The sequence below is a fragment of the Condylura cristata genome, unplaced genomic scaffold, assembly GCF_000260355.1.
Source record: "Condylura cristata isolate star-nosed mole 26May11 unplaced genomic scaffold, ConCri1.0 scaffold00006, whole genome shotgun sequence".
Taxonomy (NCBI): domain Eukaryota; kingdom Metazoa; phylum Chordata; class Mammalia; order Eulipotyphla; family Talpidae; genus Condylura; species Condylura cristata.
Window position 1 is genome coordinate 7,613,828 of NW_004567107.1, and position 23,580 is coordinate 7,637,407.

The following is a 23,580-nucleotide window of genomic DNA, read 5'->3' on the forward strand; positions in this document are numbered from 1 at the left end:
TTCCCAGTGAGTGACTTTTCTAGATTGATGTTAGCTTAAAGGCACTTTTAACTGAACGAGGCCACTTGGGACTAGTGACTTCTTTTCCTAAACTCCTGGCAAGTAATTAGGGGCGGGGCCAGACACTGGCCTCCTGATGATTGAAGAGCAGGGCCCTTGGCCCAAGTCAAGTCCCCCGTGGAATCTGGCCCATGTGGTTCTGTTTAACACCATGCTCAGCAGACTGATGGTACGAGTTTGTGACCATCGGGCATTTGTTGTTGATATGCGAGGTCACCAGTTAGAGGTGTTTGTCAACCAGATTAAACTTCCTCTTAATGACATACAATAATTGACTCAGAAGGCCTTTAAGTGGCAATGTTTAACAAGTCGAAACCGAAATTTTCTGCACAATTGACAGCATGCTATTGTTTTTTGTTTTGGTTGTGCTTGTTTTGCTTGGTTGGGGAAAATGTGGTTGGACCATGGCTTTTTGAGGGCAGGCAGGGAGTCTGAGTTTATCCCCAGCTTCGCCACGTGGCCCCATGTGCTGTGGGCAGATCCCAAACATCTGTGTATGTGTCTTAACATCCCACTCCACAAAATGGGAGCACCTGCCTTAAAGCGGTGATGAGTAGAAATAGAAATGATACAGCGAAAGTTCCAGGCATGTCCATTAATAGACCATCCCTTGGTGGTAAACATCACTATTATCAATAAAGTAATTGCAGTGGGCATCTCTCAAGAGGATAGCTTAATGATAGCTTTGTGCAAAGTGGTCAAACTCATGTAGTAACCAGACCTGTTCGGCCCTTCTACCCGACTTCTGTAACCTGCCCTCTCTATGAGTCTGAAAATCCTGAGAGAAAAGTGGAACAAAAATTGGAATCCATAAACCTCTCTTTACATATTGTTTGCAATTCTGTCGATTTCAAAAAGAATTGAAATGAATATTTAAGATACATGCCACTGAGGCCATGAAAGGAACAAGTTATTTTCTTTGCTCGTTGGATTTCTTTGCTCGTTGGATTCAGATATTGAAACAGGCAAAGAAAGAGGCCAGTACTGTTTGTTTAGAAACAAAGGCATTGGCTCACGGCTTTTCCTGTCAGATCAACAGTGGCACTAAAGGTTCATTTTGTGGTTGGAAATTATCAACACCCCATCCAGTGGGATCCCATCCTTCCCTCCATAATCCCAGTAGCTAACAAAAACTAAAATACTGCAGACTGAGGGGGGGGGGGCTTCTGCCCAGACTGCTCAGCACTTCCTTAGCCAAATGTATCTATTAAACCTTGGCGCCCAGGACTGCCCATTGTTTTTGAAAGATCCAGCGGTAATAAATTTATACCCTGCCTCTTTGGCATTTAACTGCAAATATTTTGTACTGACCGAAAGGGTTAAATTATGAAGCTTGATAAGTACATATGCACATTACCCATCCTTAGCTTTAGAAGAAGAAAAAAAAAGGAAGAAAAAGATAGCTATGATTTTGGAAGTCATCCCAATTTTTAAAAATAAGAGAATTTGGACATTTTGGCATATGGGGTTTTTTAAATGAAATTTCATGGAACTGAAAACAGTCAATTTTAGGTTTCCAAAAATTGTTTTGATTTTCATTGGTATAAATGTGCTGCACATGGTTTTAGGGAAGTTCTGGGAGATGCATTTGGGACTTGGGTGTTGATTTTTTTTTTTTTTTGAGATTTGTGATTTATTTTTAAAAGGTGATTTTTTTTTTCCAACTCAAAGTATAAATCCTCAGACCATAACGCCATTACGAGGCCAGTTTTTGGTAATGACATCAGTAAGACTTGCCAGCATCTCACCACCCCAACTGGACTTGGGGCTGACTGGGTGTCGTTTCAGCACAGAGTGGACACTGCGCAGCCTATTCCTCTTCCCCATCTCGGAGCCCAAATCCGGGGCCCAGTGATTCTGGCTGGCTGTCCCATTAGCAGCAGATGCTGGTGATAAGCACTGTGAGAGTCACCTGTGTAGGGTCAGGCTTCTTGCACATCAAGGTCCGCAGCAGTGTCGGAAGAGAGGGAAGATGCCCAGGAGGGGGCTCCAGGCCACCTGCTGGGTGAGGATCAAAGGGTTGAAAGGTCAGAGGGCACAGCTCCTTTAACCATATCTGTCTGTGCAATAGCTGTTTCAGATTGTAAATCTTGGCGATTTCATTAAGTCCTCCTGGCTGCTACTGGGGCATTGGAATAATAAAATTTTATATCTGTTGCCTTTCCTGCCGCCGGCAGCCAGGCTGATACATTCTCTCAAAATGGGGCATCTTTATGAAAACCTTCCTCAGGAAGGAGCAGAGCAGCCATCGTGAAGCTTCAGATCGGGAAGTAGGGGTTCACTTCATCCTCTGGAAATGCCACTGCTGATGTTTTCAGAAAAGGAAATCACACAAACCATTTAGCAGCCTTTGGGGTTTGTGTGACACCTCTCTTCTGCAAAGCAGGTCACCAAAGCATTACTGATTGCTAAATTCTTCATCTCACATGCAAGAGGAGAGGCGCACTGGCTCGCTGGTGCGCTCATTAACCAGCCCCACGCCAGTGACTCGGGCCTTTCTCTCAGGCAACCCCAGCAGCTCTGAGACGTTACTTCCCGCTTGCAGACCTTTCGGGTGTTTTTAGAGACATGTCTCCTGAATATGATTTCCCAAATATTTTTCCTAGACCTTAAAATTGTTATGGACCTTTAGGGCTCCTTGGCTCTCAGGCGAGACAAATCACAGTGCTGGCTGCCCCTTTACTGCCCATATGTTTAAGACCCCCTGTAGTTTGTTTGAAAAGTTAAGAGATTTTCACAGTGAAGGTGCCATTTCTGAAATTTAAAGTGTTCTTTTCACCGGGAGATAAGTTCACTCTGATTAAGTCTGTAATTCTCACTAAGCCATGTTTATGGAGGCAATAAACAATGTTTCAGCGTGCTTGTTAAATTGGGTTTCCAACCTCTCCACTCTTTAAAAATTGACATTTCAAATAAAAGGCAGGTGGAGATAGGAGTCTAGGTTTTCTGTGCTTAGTGATGAATGAATGATGGCAAGTGGCAGTTGTATGGGAGGAATGAGGCCCTATTTTATGAGAGGGTGACCTCAACCATTTTGGGACTGGGGGATCAGCATCCCTTTATGTCCCCAGTGAAACTCTCAAAGTCAAGTTTCATCATTTCAAATTGGATGGCACTACTTTTGAAATACAGCCAGAGGTATAACGCTCGTTTAATTTTTGCAAGTCTGAACTCCAGTAGTAGTGTTTCTGCTGTACAGATGATGTGCTTTAGGCTCAGAAAGGTTAAGTAGTTTCTCCAACATCACACAGCTGAAGTTCAGGTCCAGTTCTTTTGTTGTGTGAAGAGTTTGGGTGTGTACACAAGAAATAAAAATATGACCCTGGTCCAGTTTGCCAAGTCTGCCGACTACTATGTATCGAGTCTCTCAGACATATGTGTAGGTCACAAAAGAAATCCGTGACCTGCTCACTGTCCTTAGCACTTGCTACAGTAGAAAAGTAGAAAGGATTGTTCAGAGAAAAGAAGGGGACCAGGCTTTGGGGTTGAGTCATCCCAAGATCAAATTCTAGTTCTGTTGTTGCTCTGGGACCTGGGATCCTTAGAGCTTCAGTTTTCTCTTCTGACAAATAAGATCTATTCTTTGTGGCTGCTTTGAGGATCACATGAAATATTTTTAAATGTAGTTTTTTTTTTAATTTTAAGATTTATTTATTCATACAGAACTGGGGTACAGGCCAGAGGTGCAGGGGTGGTGAGAGGCTTCACCAGAGACAGAGTGGGAAGCAGAACAGGCTGACTGCTGAAGTACACTGCTGAGGGGAGCAGCCAGTGGGTCAGGAGAGGTCTGCGGCACCATGTGAGTCACCTGCAGGGCCAGGGATCGAACTCGCACTGAAGCGGCTGCAGCCAGCTTGCAATGAATGCTGTGTCCTAACCCGTTGCACCACCAGGGAGGATCTTAAATGTAGTTTTGCAAAACTGAAGTAGCTTATAGGTGAAAGTGTTGTTATTGTACTATATTGTGAATGTAGTTAGTTTAAAACTTTTTTTTCTTTTAAAGGGAAGGTAGTTGTGGGGCATGAAACAGTTCAAAACATCACTAAACAAGTTTTAATGGAAACCCCAAGAATTTGTTGCCCATCATGCTGGGCTTTGGGATTAGAGACCTCTTGTTGGGGCAGCAGAGTAGTCAGGAAGGTTCCTCAACCATCCTGGGGCAAGATTGTTTCCCTCATGTCAGATAGAAGGAAACTGATGCTAACGGAGCTAAGAGCCTTGCCCACGACAAGAAAATGGGCCTGCAGGACCCAGCCTGGGCCCCGGGTACAGGGCTTCTACTACCTGTGACTGTGTCTTTCTTAGGGTTATTGGTTATAGTTAACCGCCCCCTGCCCCAAGGAGGCTAGGATCCTCTTAAGGTCACAGACCACATTTTAATCACCTGCGTCCTTAAGGCTAAACATCAGGTTGACATGAGTGACTGAGGAAACAAGTGAGTGAATGAATGAATGTCCGGTGGACAGATGGTCAGGCAAGGAGACATAAGCCCTTTGCTGGTCTGTGTTGAAAATCCCTGGACTTCTGAATAATGAGAGTCCATGCTTATTACCTTTGAGGAGGGGCTTTGGCCTGACCTGCGGGGTGCTCACACCACCTCCCTCCCTGGCCAAACTTCTGTTTCTGTTTAAAGCACCCTGGGAAATTCCAGCAGTATTTCCAGGAGTCCTCTGAACAGTCGGTTGAGCTTCAATTTTTAATTTTGTGGAGCAGGAAGGAGCAGATCAGTGACTTCTGGCTCCAAAGAAAAACCACTGCGTTTATCAACTGCTTGGCAGCTCCGTGACCTTGGGGCTGAGGAAGAAAGGAAAGCGTCACTCTTCCCTTGTGCGCACGAGATTGCAGGAGGGAGTACAAAGTTAGAATTCCTCAATGTTTGCCTTTCCTCCTCCTGGATCTTCCGCTTTCCCTCTGCTCTCTCCTGTCCTCAGAGCCCGCCCCTCCGTGCCCTCCTTTTTGCCCTGCTCCCATGTTACGTGAGCTGCCATGGGAAGGATGCTTGACCCCAGCCCCTTCTCTGACAAACATCACTTCTGAGGACCCAGACAGATGCTTCATCTCTTCAGCTCCACTTTCCTCACCTATCCAATGGGCATAGTGTCCCACAGGACACTCCTTCGGGAAATTTTGGGTCTGAACCAGCTTTCATGCTTCTTAAGTGCGAACAACTACTAAGTTACAGCTGCTCAGTGTATTTCTGGGTGGAACCAGGTGTCTGAGCAATGAATGAGGTGCAGTGGGCAGCACAGAGTTATCGGTGACCAAGTGGGCCCGAGGTTTGGCTCTGCGGCTTCCGGGCCCTGGGACCGTGGGCCAGCTCTCTGCCCCTCTGGCCCTCGGTTTCCTTGGCTCCCGCAGGGCTGTCATCAGGATGGCTTTCAGTAGTATGAGTGAAGGGACAGGCCATGCTGTGCTGTGGTCGGGAGGAGCTTGTGACAGTTCCTGGCTGCATGTGCCCCATATGTGTGGTGCACCCCATCACAGAAGCAGGAATCTAATTAACTTGAGGGGACAGTGTGGAGCCCAGTACCTGTCATTTAGGATAAAGATGGAATTTTTGGTTTAATTGTAGTCACAGTCTTTACCTTTCAAAATTGGAAAGAAAAGACACAAATTCAATGCCACATCAAGTGTGCCTCTCTCGTGGAATGTGCACCTGGCCCTCATCTTCGCCAAAGCAAAGCTTTTTGTGGGTGCTGATGCTGTACCCACAAGGGAGATGCGTGCTCTTGAAGCAGGAAGCAGTTTTAGACCATCCGCTTTGATTGCTGGTCTAGTAACTGGCTACAGAGATGAAGCCTCTGCTGCTAGTATGGCAGTAGGAGGGGAAACCGTGCTGTGCTCCACAGCACCACCCAGGCAGGAAAAGGCCTACCCATGGCCAAAGCCAGCTCCCTGGGCAGACGGACTGCAGAGTCCAGGTGGAATCCTTTTTACACGTGGAGTTACTGCTGTACTGTTCTTCACTTTAATAATAGTCAATGCCCATTGCTTATTCTATACCAGACACCGTACAGCGACGCGGCAACTGCATGCGTGCTAACAGCAGTCAGGCGAAGTCCATGTCATTTTCTTTTTGTAAGCTTTTATCCAAGTAGGTTCACAGGGAGAAGTGTGCTCAGCCTAAATGAAGAGCAAGGGGAGATTTTAGAAGGCACCACACCGGGCACCCGCCACCGGATGAAGGAACCACACCTATACCCCAGAGTCCCCTCCCGTGCCCTTTGGACACAGGGGTGACCATTATCCTGGGCTTTAAGCTCATCACACAGATGAGGAAATCGAGGCGTGGAGATGGTAGCGGGTTTGCCTAAGACGACACAGCTGTGACTCCAGGGCTGGGTTTCAATTCAGACAGCCTCGCTAGGACTGCAGAGAACATGCTGGTATCCCTGAGCCCGACCAGGTTGTTGGCAGATGGAATTTTGTTTGCACACACAACCCTCATAATAAGAGCATATTAGGCTCTAGCTCTAGCTCTCTCTGAAAGGCCTTCATATAAACTCTTAGTCTTGGAATGCTAGTCTTTTTTTTTTTTTGGCTATGCTCTTCTAATTGTAAACATAGAAACTGTTTTTGCACAGTGCCCACCCCAGAAATGTCACTCACTTACTGCAGTCAGGTCCTGTGTTAAATTACACTGTCTCAACCTCACAAGGCAGTAGGATTATCCCCATTTTGTAGGTAAGAAAACTAAGGCCCAGTAACCAAGGAGGTTCAGCAAGGCTTGAATCTGACTGACTGATTCCAGAACCTGCAGTCTTCACTGCCATGTGAACCCCTATCTTATTTTGTGTGTCAACTGTGAATTAATTCTACACTAATTAATCATGGTAATTTTGCATGACTGTTATCATTGCTGTCATGATTGTTACTCCCTTTATGCTCCCTGGAGCAGGCTGCAGTTTGCTGACATCGTCCATTTGGGCTTACGTTGACATCTGCTGCCCGGCTGCCTCCCAGCAGAGTGGGTCCAGCCACAGTTGTTTCATTCATTCTCCCACTAATGAGCATTTGCCCTGGTCAGGCACCGAGCTAGGTGAGGCAGTACAGGGCGAGGTGAGACTCGGCCCTGCCCTATCGGTCCTCCTGGAAGGAGGACGACAGAAGAGGTTGCCTGTCCATTGGCTGGCATTCTCCACGCACGCCACCCTAGGCCAGGAGCCCAGGGCCCCACCCATAGTCTGTCTGAGGTCCTGCCGCTCGTTGGTAACTGCCCCGTCCCTGCCCTGCACAGGCAGGGTCACTGCCACTGGAAGAATGGTGAAGCTTAAGCAAATGCATTTGATACTCTCTATTGTTGGAGAAATGCGTTGTTCACCCGGCTGACTTAAAAAGTGCCACTTAGTGAAGGCCCCACACACACAGGAGTTGGGACCACAGTGGAGTGTTCACACAGAGCACCCACTTGTGTGTTGGGAAGTGTTTCAGAGTCCCAGGATGTTGGATTTTGATGTTTTCTCCTAAAAGGGCATACGTGAAAAGAAAAAAGATGTTAAATTCCTGGGCTAGACAGAAAAGGAAGGAAGCAGGTGTCAGCGCAGCCCCGCTGAGCGGGCATGGGCGGAGGAGCGCAGCCGCACCGTGTCACTCTCCCGCCAACCTGTGGTGGCATTCCTCACGGGCTGTTGCACTGTTACTCTGTCTTCTGGACAAAGTACTCATGTGCTCATCACCTTCATCGGGGCATAATTTATGTGCAATAAACCACCTATTCAAAGTGCGATTCAAAGAGTTTTGACAGTTTTATAGGCTTATGGAGCCACTTCCACCACAGTAAAGATACATGATACTTCCCTCCCCCTCAGACTGTTCATTTTTATTTAGCAAGTGCTTATCTTGAGCTGCTCGTGCCAGGCATCTAAGTATTTTGAAACTGCTAACCCAATTAGCAAGCCCATGTAGGTACTGCTCCACCCCCATTTTAGAGGAGGAAACTGAGGCATAGAGAGTGAAGTGCCCATGTTTACACAGCTAGTGAATGGTGGCTCTGGGCTAGAACTCAGATTGGCTTCTAGATCCTATGTCCTTCATCTGTAGGCTCTGCTGTGTCTCATTCATTTATTCACTCAGGAATTGCCTGCTAGAGCCAAATGTTGGTGTAGCATATGAGGATATGTCTTGTGACTCCAAGAAGCCCCAAAACTCGGCAAGGAACCGAATATCCATAAGTAACACTAGACTGGCTTTTCTGGTGGTGGGAATAAGCCACAAGGGAACACAGGGGATGCAGACTGCTACCACGGGCCAGTCAGTGGGTGAGGTTAGCCAGGCCCAGCTGTAGTCCCAGGAACCATCCCAGAAAGGGAGAAACAGGCAAAAGGGCCTGTTATTGAGAGCCTCTCACGGCTGTCCTGAGAATCCTACTTCTTTGTAGACATTGCTTCTCAGATCCTCACTGAAATGGGTACAGCCATGATCCCATTTCACAGATGAGAACCTGGAGGAGGCAGCGGCTGCAGTGAGCTGCCCACGGCAAGCCACTGCTAAGCAAAGCCAGAGGCAGCACCCACCAGAATGAGCGGGCCCGTCGCCTCCCTGGCCTGAAAGGCCAGGGGTCAGCTCAGTCACTCTGTGACAAAGCATATAAGGAAAGACATTTTTGATTAACAATATTTATGGGAAGATGCCATTTTTGTGTTTCTCTCTGCAAGAAATGCCATTTGGAAAGCCGGTGTGCATGTCAGTCCTTTTTTTTTTTTTCATTCTGAGAAAAAGCCTATAGAGTCTGGCAGGGGGAGGGTTTGCAGCTGGCAGGAGCTTTGGCATATGTTGTAACTAAAAAGAGAGGGAATGTGTTGGTGGGACAAGCTACCGGAGAGCTGTCTCGGTGTACTGCGGTACTCGTAAGTGTTTTAATTGGGTAGGGTTTGGGGAGACTATTTTGACATCTGCTCGTGTCTTTGCTGATTTTTCTTCACTTCGAGTAGGAAACACAAGCTGTGGATAAAATGACTTTAAAATAATTGGAAGTAAAGATATCTCTCTCAAAGTCGGATTTGAGAGGGACACTTTTGAAGAAGCAGAAAGTAGATTCCACTTCTAGGAATCCATCCTTTACAGCACAAAGCTTCTTGCCTCCCGATTGCATGACAGTATTGCATATAACCCGCTTCTTAAATACTGGGACTAACAGCCCTCCCGAGGTCCTGGGCAGTTGGTGTCCATGAGGTGAGATGCTTTGTAGCCATCAGTAGTGATCTTTACAGAGTTTTTAATGAAGCTGAGCTGTTGCTTATATTGTCACAAATGAAGAAGACCAGACACAAACTGTTTCAAAACTGTTTCAACTGTGTTTTAAAAAGTCTTTGGGGGTAGAGGGATGGGAAAGAAATGCACCAAGAGGTTGCCTCAAGTGGAGAGATGAGAGAGGCTGTAATTTCATTTTCTTCCTTGTGGTCTCCTCCTCCTTCTATCTATCCCATTTTCCTCCCCTTTTTACTTTTATTTTGTCATCTCCCTCTCTCTTTTTTTTTTTTTAAACAAGGAAGCCTGTGTAATTTCAGTGATACAAAGGCAAGTGCTATTTTGGGAGGGGGAAAACAGGCCCTGAGCAGGTGTGCCCAGACAGGGGTCTGGCCCACTTGCGTCGTGTTCTGAAGTCTGAGCGGTTGGATTTGGGACATCTTCCCGGAGTTAGGCTTTCGGGGCAGAGTAGATTCAAGTCAGCTCTGCGCCTGTCAGCACTGAGCCTCCTTTCCCATCCTCACTGCACGTGTGGGGACCGAGTGAGCGGGTGCTCTCCTCCCCCCGCACCTCTGCCCAGCTTGTAGGGTTCTGGTGGTTTGGGGTTTTATTGTGTTGGGGCTCTTTTTTGTTTGTTTTGTTGTCTGTTCCGTGATGTGGGTTGTTTTTTCTTTTTCTTTTTCGGCCTTTCTTCATTCCCCTTGTTTCTTCAGCCTTTCAGGGATAAGGCACCATCCGGCCGAGCAGGTCCCCGATTCTCTCCTTGGGAACACTGAGCTTCAGGACGGCCCTTGAGTCCACGCCAGCCCCCTCGGAGAGGCTTTGCCACAGAGAGGGCAGCGTTGTCCTGGCAGAGGAAACTGCCTGCCCAGCTCCTGCCTGGAGCCTAGGGCTTGGGCTTTGGGTTACTAAGGGGACCTTGGCCTGCTCAGTCAGAAAAGAGGGCCAGGTTTTTTCCTCTTCTTCAGTCTGCCGCCATTGTTGTAAAAGTAAACACTCCACACAGCTTAACCGGCAAGTCCTCCAGCCAGGAGTGGGAAGAATCAAAGGGGCCTATTCCAGCCCCGCCATGCAGAGCCCACAACGGCTGGTCTGTGCTGCTGGGGGGGGGGGGGCACCCTGGGAATGCAGAAGCAGCACCGATCCTGGGCCAGAAGTACGTCCCATTCACTGGGCTGCTCAGCCCCTGAGTCAGGCCCTCTGCCCCCTTCTGTTTAGAAAGTCAGATGAGGCAAACAGGTGATTCTGGGGTGTTGTGGCCCTCATCTTGGCCCTCATCTAAGTTGTGAGACCCCTGTATGCCCCTTCTCTGGTCCTGTTTCCAATACAAGTGTGTCAGGCTTTGAGGGCCCAGCTGGTACCAAGAAGGGACCCCCTGCCATTGCCACTTCAGCATGAGCCTGACCGTGTGCCCAGCACCACTCACACATTGCTGCCAAGCCTCACAGCAGTCCGGGGCACTGAGTGGAGCGGGTGGTCACAGATGCCACCTCGGCTGTGCAGATGGAGAGGTCGGCGTGGCCCCATCACCTTGGGCACACCGCCTCACCCCTCTGCACCACCACTGCTCCTCTAAAATGGGACTGGTGACACTTCGCCTCCATCTCCCTGCTTGAACATGAAAACCCAGTGTGCAAGTGCCGTGTGAGCCCAAAGCATGGCACGCTGGCTGGTGGTTGCCTGAGTGCCCATTGTAACTTCCTGCCAGCACAATGGCAGCCCACACCCCAGTCCAGGAGGCGGGCAGGCAGAGAGACGCTGGGACTCGGAGTAACGAGGGGAGGGGTCGTTACAACCCTGCCCAAAAGAATGGGTCCTTTGCAAGGCTTTCCCAGAGGCTCATACATGGGAAGGGTGCCAGAAAGGGGAAGTTACCAGAGCTCGGCGGAGGGAGTTAGGAGGAGACATTTAAAGGGTGGGTCCACGAGGCAGGGCAGGGGCTAGAGTTCAGAGTGTGGAAGTTGGGGGCGGAGGGGGGCAAATTCCACCTGTGTTGTGGACTCAGCCTCTTCCTCCAGGAAAGTGTGAGACTTGGTCAGGATTGGGGGCATCTTCTGGTCAGTGTGGTGGACCAGATTGTTTGGACAGGGCTCACCCTGCTCATGATTAAGTCTGCTTGTTCCAACAGGACTTGGGCAGCTCTCTTCCTACTGGCTGGAAATTTCTTTGGCAGCCTAAGCTACCTCAAGCGCCCCACTGACTATGTCTAACGAGGAGACTAGTGTGCCCTGCAAAGACCCTGGCCTGTCGAGGCAGCCAGTGCTGTGTTACCCCTGCCCCTTCCCTCACCTCTCGGAGCCTCATTTCCCTCATGTCATCTAAGGTGAGGGTAATGTGTGCATTTTTGCATGGTTTGGTAAGAATCAAAGGAAATAAGTTTTAAAAAGCATAGAGCAGGTACTACAAGGCTTTAATGCTCTGCAGTTGCCATCCATCTCTGGAGTCCCCATAGACATAGGTTTGAGCACCCCTGGATGTGCGGCTCCAATCACTGCACAGTGCTCTTGGTAAGTCAGAAAAGCAGATCTTCTCTTTGCCCGCTCCCCTGCCTGGCGCCGCTCAGCAAGCACATAGGTTGGAGATTTCAGCCCCCGCTGGGCCCGGCACATTGGCGGTGCGCACCTGCCGTCACGCAGCACAAGCTCAGAGTGACTAGCAGTGAACGGACCCTGTGCAGATAGGTGACTGTGCACCCCATTTTAGGCCCGTCGCCCTGACATGCCGTGCTCTCTTTCACACTCAGAGTGCCCCAGTTTCATCAGCAAAGCATTATTTCCACTAAACCTGAGGCTCTGAAGGAACTGGCTGTGATATATGATGGGGTGGGAGGATTGACTGGAGCGGGTGTGCTGGGTCAGCCAGAGAAAAATGGGACCAGACTCCAGCCAGGGTTAGCAGCAGGCTTAAAAATTCCAAACCCAGGTTCCTCAAACTGCTAAACATGGAGCTTCCCTACGACTCAGCAATCCCACTCCTAGGTATCTACCCAAAAGACACAAAAACACTGATTGAAAAAGATACCTGCACCCCCATGTTTATTGCTGCTTTATTTACAATTGGAAAAACATGGAAGCAGCCCAAATACCCAAAAGTAGATGACTGGATTAAAAAAGATGTGGTACATATATACAATGGAATATTACTCAGCAACCAAAAAAGAGAAACACATGTCTTTTGCAGCAACTTGGATGGAGCTGGAAAAGATCATGCTTAGTGAGATAAGCCAGAAAGAGAAAGAAAAATACCGGGTGGTTTCACTCATAGCAGGAGTATAATGGACCAGGCGAGAAAATAACAAGAATAATGAACAGCCATATACCAGAGACATTTTGTGGGGGTGGAGTGGGGAATGGGATCAAAAACGGGGTGAGGGGGGGAATGTACGGGATTATGGTGATGGCACACGGGTGACTTGGTGATGGGAAACCCGCGGGGATTACAATCGAGATGGGGAAAAAAATGTACAAAATGATATAAAAATAAACTTTTGTAATTAAAAAAATAATATCCAAACCCAGGCTGCACACAAGCTTGTGCGTCTGCAGGCTGCAGGGAGCTGCACCCAGACGCTAGGCTTCTCGTCTCTATAGCGCACCTCCCTCCTCCCCTCCCCCAGAGACACGACCACCGTGCAGATACACCTCTCCCTGCCCTTCTCACGGCTGTACTGTTGGACAATGGCCGGTGGCAGAGCCGGAGCCAGGGCACACGTGCAGGGCTCCTGCGAAGTGGAGCCACGTTGAGAGTGTGTGACCTGCCTCGTGTTTGAGGGAAATGTTCACATGCAGACCTCAGGCCACCTCCCACATTCTCTCTGAGAATGCAGAGACCTGAAAGTGAGACGGGAAGACCCTTCCACCCGAGAGGGAGGGACTCCAAGCCTACTGTTTTTCAGCATTCCTGGGGTGCGAGCTTCAGACCTCAACTGCTGTTTTTTAAAATTGGAAAATGTAGGAAAAGGTGATGCCAGGCTCTAAAGAGCCTAGCTGTGTGGCTGGGACATGTGAAACCCTTTCCACTCCCAGGGCTTAGGGATGGCCGTGATTGTGCCCCTCAAAGGTGATTGGGATTCAAGTCAGACCCCCAAAATAAAGCATGTAGCACAAGTGAGTGGAGTGAATTTTTGGTCTTCTGGGACGCATGAACGTCATGTTCATGTGCAGTATTGCACATGCAGTGGCGTATGTCTCCAGAACACACATGCAGCCTCCCTTCACCATGCGATGGGCTGGCTGCCAGCAGGACTGCCCGGCCGTGCGGTGCATGTGCAGCCCGGTCTGCCTGGACAGCCACCCAGAGTGAGGCCTCACCAGTGGACACCACCAGGGTGGGCTACCCCAGAGTGAGCCTGGGTGAGACCCGCTGGCCTTCATTGTTCCCCAAAGAAGACCAGAGGAGCGTGTGTGCTTGTGGGGGCTCCGGTGATTTTTCTCTGGCTTCTTGTACTTGCAGAAAGTCAGAAACATGGCCCTGGACGATGTCGTGATCCTGAACGTGGACACCAACACCCTAGAAACCCCCTTCGATGACCTCCAGAGCCTCCCCAATGATGTGGTGGGTAATGAACTTGAGGGTGGTTCTGAGGGGAGGGGGAAGCAGGGACACGCTCTGGGTTTCCTGCAGCTGGTGAACTGCAGTGTGTATGTGTGTGTGTGTCTCAGTGAAGCCAGTTGGGAGGTGCTTTGCTTTTGAACTCCTGTTCTGCCCTTCATAACCTTCATTTCAAGACTGGGAGGTTGTCCCCAGTATAGATGTAACTTTTGTCCATGGGAGACTGGGAGGGAGTCTCGCTGTCCTATCATGCTGCCATGTCCAGATTGCAGGGCAGGTTCCCCAAGTGACCCCTAGAAGGTGGGAGCAAAGGATTCCAGATGGGACACACGAACCTCCATCATTTCCCCCAGACAGTCATTGAATGCTGTCCTTTGCCCACCTAGCAGGCTGCCAGGCCTGAGTGTGGCTGCACATCCCCTAACCCTGTCCCTGCCACTCTAGGTCAAGGCAGAATGTGGGCTCTGTTTAGCCCAAAGCAAGTGGGTGCCACATTTGCCACCCAGACATCTGACCACGTGCCTACCCCAGGCTGCCAGTCGGGGCTGCGGCGTGGTGACTGTGGAAGTATACCCAGCCCTCTCCCCATCATCCATCCACAGAGGAGGGCTGAGTTCCCAAGGAAATGTGGTTTTGATGTCTCTGGTTTGACCTCCATGCTCTTGCCTGCTGGGAGATCTACGAGTGTTAAAATTGCTCTGAATCCCAGGTGGGAAGGAGCGGACATTCCTGGCTGTGCGAGCAGGCAAGGGGCTGGGCTTCCGTGGCCGTTGTCACTAGGGTTGTATCGTGACAGTGGCTTTGCTGCTCCATTGCTGCCGGGAGTCCAGCCCCAGAGAGGCTGCCATTAGCAGGTAAGTGGCTTGCCACAGGCTTCAGGTGTTTGGCACGGGTCGGGTGCTTGCGTGCGGGTGGTGAGTGCTTGGAAAACGGTACCTGCATGTTCCCAGTACAGTTGTCAGCTATCACAGGCTGGCTTGGTGGACAGCTCCCTCCCAGCCTAACAACCCTGGGCCTGCACAAACAGGACCTCCCACTGCATGCTGGTTTATAGCAGGCTGAGAATGTTCTGTAGCTGTGGTTTCTCACTGTAGACTCACTAAAGATACCGAAAATGTAATGGGAGCTGAATGTGGTCCCTGAGATATTTACTGTGTCACAGGACTTCATAGGCTTGATTCTGTAAACTTTGGTAAGCTGTCTAGTCATTGAGGGGAGAAGCCATGTGCTGGGCATCTGTCTGCCACGGGCACGGGACTAGGCACTTCAGCTTGTGCTCACGGTGGCCCCGTGGCCACAGCTGCTGGTTCTGCTTGGACTTTTCTCAACCTTCTTCTCCATCACTCCCAAGCACACCTGCACTATCACCAGCAGCCTCTGACCTGATTCTTTAGCCACGTCTTCTAGCCCTTCTCATGCACTAGAGAGACCTTTCTGAAACAGAGCATTAACTGTGTTTCCCTCCTCCTCAAAACCATTCTATGAATAAATATAGTTTTAAAAAAACTTCTAAAGACAAAAAAGATTCTCACAGTGCCCTACTGCCTTGGGGTTGGTAGCCAGTTCCCTTAGTTGACTTTGGAACCAGAGCTGTGTATAAATCCCAATTTCTTCACTCACCATGTATGACCTTGTGCAAAATTTCTTAAGCTCTCTACATCTTCATTTCCTCATAAGGTTTTTATGAAAATTAAAAGTGATGTATGTGGTATATATAAACAATGTATCCTATGAGCACTACAGATGATACTGATGATAAATTATGGACTCAAATGATGATTAACATGGCATACAAGACCCTCCTTCAGGAGAGGATCTTTCTCCCTTTTTATTTCTTCCCATAGCTTTAATTCTCTCCTCACTGCTTTGGATCCTATATTGTAGGTGTTTGGAACTATTAGTAGTTCTCCTAAACTTGTGTGTTGCCGTATAATGTTATATATCGCATACAGAGTTTTCTATGATATATCCTAACTCATCTGTCAAACTTTTGCTCATTGTCAAGACTTATTTAAACATTGAGTTGTAGAAATCTTCCCTGACCTCTCCAAGAAGATTCAGCCGTATCTCTCTGTTTCACGGCCAGCCCTTTGTGTTGCTTGTATAATTCAACTTGTCACTCCGCAGTTTAATTTACTAGACATTTCTGCCTTTTCCTTTTAATTGCGAGTTCTTTGAGGGCAGAAATCAAGTTTTGTTCATCTTTGTTTTCCAGGGATATAGCAGTCACTGAACAGATACATGGAAGGGACATATGGATTGGGTTATTTTAGTAGATGAAATCTTGCAAGGCATGGCTTCTATACTGGAAAACGCGTTCAAAGAGGCCTTTGTTCTGCATCTAGCCATGATAGAGTAAAGAAATAAACTTAATCTACCACCATTAACACTAGAACTCTGGACAGCAGGCAGTGGCATGCCTCTGCTCCCTAAGACAAAGGAAGCAAGTGAGGTGAAGCCTACTGTGGTCACTTTATGCCTTGAGGCATGTTTTGAACCATGGTGTCAGGAGGAGGAGCCCCATCAAAGCCCCAAGTTCTTGCAGAGTGGAGGGGTTAGAGATTTAACTTGGAGGAAGAGGTGGCTTGAAGTTGTGGCTCATATTACCAGACAGAAGAGGGCTACCCAGTAAAAGAGCTCCAGAAGCCTGAATCAGCCCAGATCTTGACAGCTTACTGGAGCCCGACCTGCCTACCTATATGGTGAGATTGCTGATGGAGAGCTTTAAGGTGGAACATTCTCAAAGCTCACTCAAGCTCTGCCCAGCTGGAGTAAGCAGATCTTACTGATCACTCAGGATGATCCTTAGAGACCCCAGGAAGCCATGCCTTGGTAGTTTTTTATCTGAGTGCTGGTTACATGGCAGAAGAGTTAAAGCTCTATTCAAATGCTATGTGTGATTTTATTGACACTTACTAAAATTCAGTGAAAAGTTTGAAACAGAACTATTTCTTTTTTAAAAAAAAATGTTTTTATCAGGATATGCAAACAATTTAACTGCCTGTCAATAGAAAAGTCAATGCTTTTTAAAGGAAAACAACAAAACCCAACACTGAATAATGTAACATTGACAGCATCTAGCATCCTATCAAAAAAGGTACCAAGCAGGTTGAGAATCAGGAAATGTGTAACACATAACCTAGAGAAAATATGAGTTAGTAAAAAAAGCATACTCAGAAATAACATGTGATGAACCAGCAGATAACATCCTAAAGATTGATATTACAAAAACTGGAAATATACTTGTGAATTTAAAGGAAGATTAAATGAGGAGAGAAATGGAAGATCACAAAGAATGAAAGGAAATATATAGAGGTAAAAATTCACTGATAGAATAAGAGGGCTGATAGATACCACAGCATTAAAGATCGGTGAACTGGAAGGCATAGCAATAAAGACTTCCATTCAAAGTCAGGGAAAAGCAGGTGACTGGCTAGGGTTAAACAGAGGGTCTCCCTTGCCCCGGTGGTGCAAGGGGTTAAGTCTCAGCACTATCAAGCTATTGGCAGCCACTGTAACACAAAATCAATCCCCAGCCAGGAAGCTGACCCATGTGGCACAACAGACCTCTCCTGTCTCACCCACAGCTCCCCTCAGCAGTGTATTTCAGTCCTTCTACCTGTTCTGTCTGTCTCTGGTGAATTCTCTCACCCTTCTTACCTGCTCCATACCTCTGGTTTACACCCAGATCTTAAACAAAAAAAAGGTTAAGGACCCTCCCTGGTGGCACAGCGGGTTAAAGCGCAGCACTAAGAAGCTAAAACCACTTCCTCATGAGCTCGATTCCCGCCTGCCCCGGAGGTGACCACCATATAAAGAGGAAGAGGACTAACATACTTGTAATTGGAGCCCTAGAAGGAGGAGATAAGGAAACAGAGGAGGAAATATTTAAAGAGATTTTCTTCCAGTTTTGGTGAAAATGATACATTCATCATTCCAAGAAGCTTAGTGAACCTTAAGCATTAAGTAATGGAATCAAACAAATGCACATCGTGATAATTACTCAAAACCAGTGATAAAACAGAAAGCTGCAAATATGCTAGAGAATGAACATATTTTATAAATGAAAGGAGTAATGACAGAAGACTTCTCTTAAAAAACTGCGTAAGCCAGGAAATAGAGTGACATTAAGGTAATGAAGAAAAATTATGTCAACTAGAATTCTATATACATTGAGAGTGTCCTTCACAATGAAGGCAAAATTCAGACTTTTTCAGACAAATATATGAGACAAGTCATTGTCAACAGACCTGTGGTATAAGAAGTGTTAAAGGAAGTTCTTTAGATGGAAGAAATGATTCTGTGGATAATAAGAGTACAGAGGGCCAGAAATTGTAAACGTGGGGAAATGAAGAGATGTCTTTTCACATTTTAAATCTCTAAAAGGTAATTAAGCATTTAAAGTAAAACTAATACTAGAAACTAATGCATTATTCATTGTAACAGGTAGAATGACAATGCACGATAGCTATAATGCAAAGGACAGGTGTGGCAGAGAACGGACATAGGCAGTGGTAAGGTCCTTAAATTATATGTAAATTGGTATAATATTAGTAGAAGAGGGGCTCTTAAGTGAGATGTGTACTTTTTTTTACTCAGTATGTATATTTTTTACATCATTCTTCATTTTTGTACAATGCATGCTTTTTCATCTTAGCTGTAACTCCCGTGGCATTAAGGAAGCCACCCAGGAAAAAATAACAGGATAGAGGTATATGGCTAATGAACCAATATTGAATATCCCAAATGTTGTTGGGGAAAAGTGGGAAAATAAAGGAAGCTATATTGATTATTACATTAAACTTGCATGATCTAAATTCTTGAATTAAAAATGATTAGTGTAAGATGATTATATACAAAAATCAAGACATCAATATTTATTGTCTATAAAAATTCCACTTTAAACATAAAAGTCACACAGATTAACAGTAAATGGATGAGGGCAGGACGCTAAAAGGCAACGCTGCTAGCCGGCCACAGCTTCAGCGCATTGTGATCCCCGGCCAAGGAGGTGATCGCGTGGCGCAGCAGACCTCTCCTGACCCTCCCGCTGCTCCCCACTCTGTCTCCATTGAATCCTCTCACTGCCGTGCACCTATGGCCTGCGCTCCAGTTCTGTATGCATAAATAAATAACACTTTCAAATTAAAAAAAAATTAAATGATGGATGGTATGGGCCCTCCCTGGTGGCACAACAGGTTAAATCACAGCACTATGAAGCTATCTGCAGCCACTGCAGCACAAGTCGACCCCCAGCCAGGGAGCTGACCACATAGTACAGCAGACCTCTCCTGTCTCCCCACTGCTCCTTTCAGCAGTGTATTTCAGTAGATTTCTCTGTTCTGTTCCCCATTCTATCTCTGATGAATCCTCTCACCCCTGACACCTCTCTTGTATGCATAAATAAATAAATCTTTTAAAAAAATGGATGGGAAAGATATAACGTGCAGAAAACCCTAGTCAAAAAAAGAGTAGGTAGAAGAGACACGTCTTTCTTGCAGATGAATTCCTGGTCACATCTGCAGATACGGTTCCCTCTAGGAGAAGGAACTTTAATACACACGCATGCACACACACACACACACACTGTATTTAGTGGACTGTACTCAGTGACTTAGTGGACTGTACTCAGTGACTTACTTTCAAAATACAGAGTATGAAAGGGGAAGAGAGTAACTTGAGTGATGACAGGCAATCCCCTTACCAAATGATTGAGTTTAACATCACCTGAGGTGGCCTGTGAGCATCACGTGGTTCTGATGGGATGTGACAAGAAGGATACTGCAAATCTGTGGTATTCATTCCAAAGCCCAGTCAAATTATGACAGAGACTTCAGATAAGCCCATGTTGAGGGACAGTCTACAAAATAACCTGACCTGTACTTCTCAAAACTGTCAAGGTCACATACAGCACAGAAAAGGCTGAGGAACTGTCACGGAGCAGAGAGGCCAAGGAGACATGACAACTAAAGGCAGTGTGCAGTTCCAGATTGTGCTCTGGCACAGAAAAGGGCACTAGTGGAAAAACTGGAGACATCACATTCAAGTTTGGAGTTTGGTTCCTAATGATGTGCCAGTGTTGGGTTCTTAGTTTTGACAAATGTACCATGATGCTGTTACTGCTACATGTAAAAATGAAAAATATAATATTATTAAGGGAAGCTGAGGCTGAGTGAGGAATATATGGACATTTTCGTTACCATCTTTGTGACTTTTCTCCAAATCTGAAAATATTTCATAATAAAAAGTGCATTTTTAAAATGAGAGGAAAGAAGGGAGTAGTACATATAATTTTATGCTTATAATTTTGACAGATTAAACAAATTCCTTGAAATATACAAATCACAGAAAGTGACCCAAGAAGAAAGAGAAAATACCAAAAAAGCACTGTTTCTATGTTTTAAAAATCTGACCTGTTCCACAAAGAAGACTCCAGGTCCAGATAACTTCACTCACTAATTCGATTATGTTTGCATAAAAGAGATAAAGGAACATTTCCGATCTTTTATGAGATCAGAATTACCCTGACATGAAAATCAAAGAACTTACAGTAAAATTCATAACCTTCATAAATATGATCTAAAAATCTTTAACAAAATATTAGGTTAGTACATCATGATCATGTGAATACAGACTGACTAAATATTTGCAAATCAATCAGTCAATCTAATTTACCCTATCAACAGACTAGAAAGGAAAACTAGATCAAAACATGCCAAAAAAGAGTATTTTGGGCACAATTCAACACCTGTTCATGATAAAAACTCTTACCAAACTAGGTGATAATGAGCATCTAGGAAAAACCTACAGCTAACATTGTACTTAATGTGAAAGACTGGATGCTCCCCACGCCCCCGCCCCCCAGTCCCAGAAAGAGAGCCAGGAAAAGGATGGCTGTGCCTCCCGTTTCTACTCAGCATTGTAGTGGACAGCCCAAGCAGTTCTCTAAGACAAGGAGAAGAAAGAAAAGCCTTCACAATTAGAACGAGAGAAGAAAATCTTGGCATTATTTCGATAACATGATCATCTATCTGGAAAATCCTCAAGAGTCTCATAAATGAATTTAGCAAGGGTGCAGGGTAAGGTCAGTATACAAATAGCAAATGTATTTCTATATACTAGTAATGAGCAATTGAAAAGTAAAATTTTTGAAAGTACCATTTAAAATAGCATACAAAACATAAAATACTTAGGAATAAATTTAACAAAATATGTGCAAGATTTGTATACTTATACTTGAAAGCTATAAAACATTTCTGAGAAAAAAACTTAAAAGACCTAAACAAATGAAAAGATATTCCATATTTTGGATTAGAAGACTCAATATTTTTAAGATGTTAATTTTACCTAAATTGATCTATAGATTCAATATAATTCCAACCCAAATGCCAGATGGCTTTAAAAAAAAAATTGAGTGCTATTCTAAAATGTATATGAATATGCGAAAGATCTAGAATAGCCAAAACAATGCTGAAAAAGAAAAAACGTGTAGGACTTACATTACTTCCTTTCAAGGCTTACTGTAAAGTTATCATAAATATAGGTAGACATATAGTTCAAAGGGACAAGATAACTAGTTCAGAAGTAGACCTACTTCTGATTTTCCACAAGGATGCTGTTATAATTCAATAAAGGAGTGATAGGCTTTTTTTGTTTTTTAGCAAATGCTAAAAGACAACTGGTTAGCCATATGGGAAAAGTGAATTTTCACTTTTACCTCATGCAAATATTAATTCAAAGTAGGTTAGATACCTAGACCTAGAAGCAAAAACTATGAAATGACAGGAAAATATCTTCACGGGCTAGCAATGGAGGCAGACTGTAAGAAGCATACATTGTAAATGAAAAGGTCAAAAATTATATCTGATAAATGGTAAAAACTTATCTTCATTAAAATATAGAGCTATGCCACAGACCAAGAGGAAATTCTCAGCAGTTATAACTGAAGGAAGGACTTTTATCTAGAATAAAGTCCTTAAGCTCAATAATAAAACAACCCAGTGAAAAAGTGGGCAAAAGACTTGACAGGATATTCCGCTCACCAACACACATGTGAAGGGGCCCGTGAAGGCACAGTAGGTACCACTGTCGACCATTCAGCATGGCTGTATCTAGAAGAAGGTGACATATATCTCATACATCTTAAACATGTTTACTATATGACCAAGCCATCCCACCCCTGGGTCATTGCACAAGAAACTCAAAACTTATGTTCACACAAACACACCATCAGCTGTGTTCATGATCTTTAATCATGAAACAATCCAGATGTTCTTTGGTTGGCGAACATATGAATAAAGAAATGAAGGACTGCTTATCAGTAAAAAAGAAACTCTTTATTTGTCCAACAAAATAGATGAATTTCACGTTTGGGAAGTAAAAGAATCCATGTAGATCACAATTTGGAGTAGGCAAAATGATAGACATAGAAATCAGGTTGTCAGGAGTGGAGGCAGGACAAGTAATTGACTTATACAGAGCATGGAGGAAATTTGCAAATGATGAAATTTATCTGCACCTTGGTGGTTACATGTCTACATGCATCTTGCTGAATTCTTAGTGGTAAACTAAAAGTATTAACTTGTAATCTATGTATAAGATACCTCAATAAGCCTGGCTTTAACATGTTCTTAAAAGACTGATGATTTCAAGTGTTGATAAGAATTATATGGAACTCTTCACCACTGGTGATAGATGTCTAAAATGGTACAACCACTTTAGAAAATAATTTGACAATTTTCTGTGAACTTAAGCATATTATACCTACCATATAATCCAGCAAACCCACTTCTAGGTATCTATTCAAGAGAAATGAAATTATACCCCTAATAACATCACACTGTTTTTCCCCCTATGTCTCATTTGGTTATCTTATATTCCTCCTATAAGTGAAACTATTCAATATTTTTCTTTTTCTTTCTGACTTATTGCACTGAGCATGACCCCTTCTAGCTCCATCCATGTTGCAAAACACAACACAACACAACAAAAACAGAGATATCCTACAGGGGAGGGGAACAGAAAGGGATCAGAAGGAGGGAAGGAGGAATGTGGGGGACTATGATGATGACTGGTGGGCAAAGTGGGGGAGGGGAAAGTAAGCATTTTTGTTTTAAAATGAACAATAATGTAACTAGATGTCTGAATTAATAAAAATAAGAAAAATAAGGTAAAAAAAATTATACACCTAAACAGATTTGCGCACGAATGTTACAGCAGCTTTATTCATAATAAACAATACCTGGAAACAACCTTAATGTCCATCAACTGGCAGATGGATAAACAATGTGTTAAAGCCCTTGTTTTTATTATTGAGACAGTATTCCATTGTAACATGTAATGCACAAGACAGTGTGGCTGAATCTTAAGTATATACACTTGAGCCAAAGAAGTCCTACCCAAGAGAATCTGCTCTATGATCTCACTTACATAAAATTCTAGAAGAGAGAGGTCTAGTCTGTGGTATGAAAACATCAGTGGTTGCCTTGGTCTGGGATGGATAGAAATGGACTGGAAAGGGCACCAGGAACATTCAGAAGCCAAAGAAATATTCTGGTCTTTGATTGTTCTGGTACTTACACAGGCCTGTCCATTTGTCAAAACTCATCAATCTGTAGTTTTTAAATGTATGCATTCGATTGGCTTTAAGTTATGGCTTAAAATTAATTTTTAAAAAGATGAGGTTGTGACCAAAAACGGGGGAGGGGGGGAGGGAGGGAAATGCACGGGACTATGGTGGTGGCACAGGGGTGATTTGGTGATGGGAAACCCGTGGGGATTACA

General features: G+C 45.3%; 1 protein-coding gene across 1 annotated transcript in view; it reads left to right on the top strand.

Annotated features, from left to right (window-relative positions):
• The window catches only part of DENND1A (DENN/MADD domain containing 1A), a 414,277-nt gene that overhangs the window by 241,459 nt on the left and 149,238 nt on the right, over positions 1–23,580 (top strand). The window contains exon 12 of the mRNA XM_012721213.1: positions 13,699–13,800. Within this exon, the coding sequence (XP_012576667.1) occupies positions 13,699–13,800 (102 nt within the window). The remainder of the gene's footprint in view (positions 1–13,698; positions 13,801–23,580) is intronic.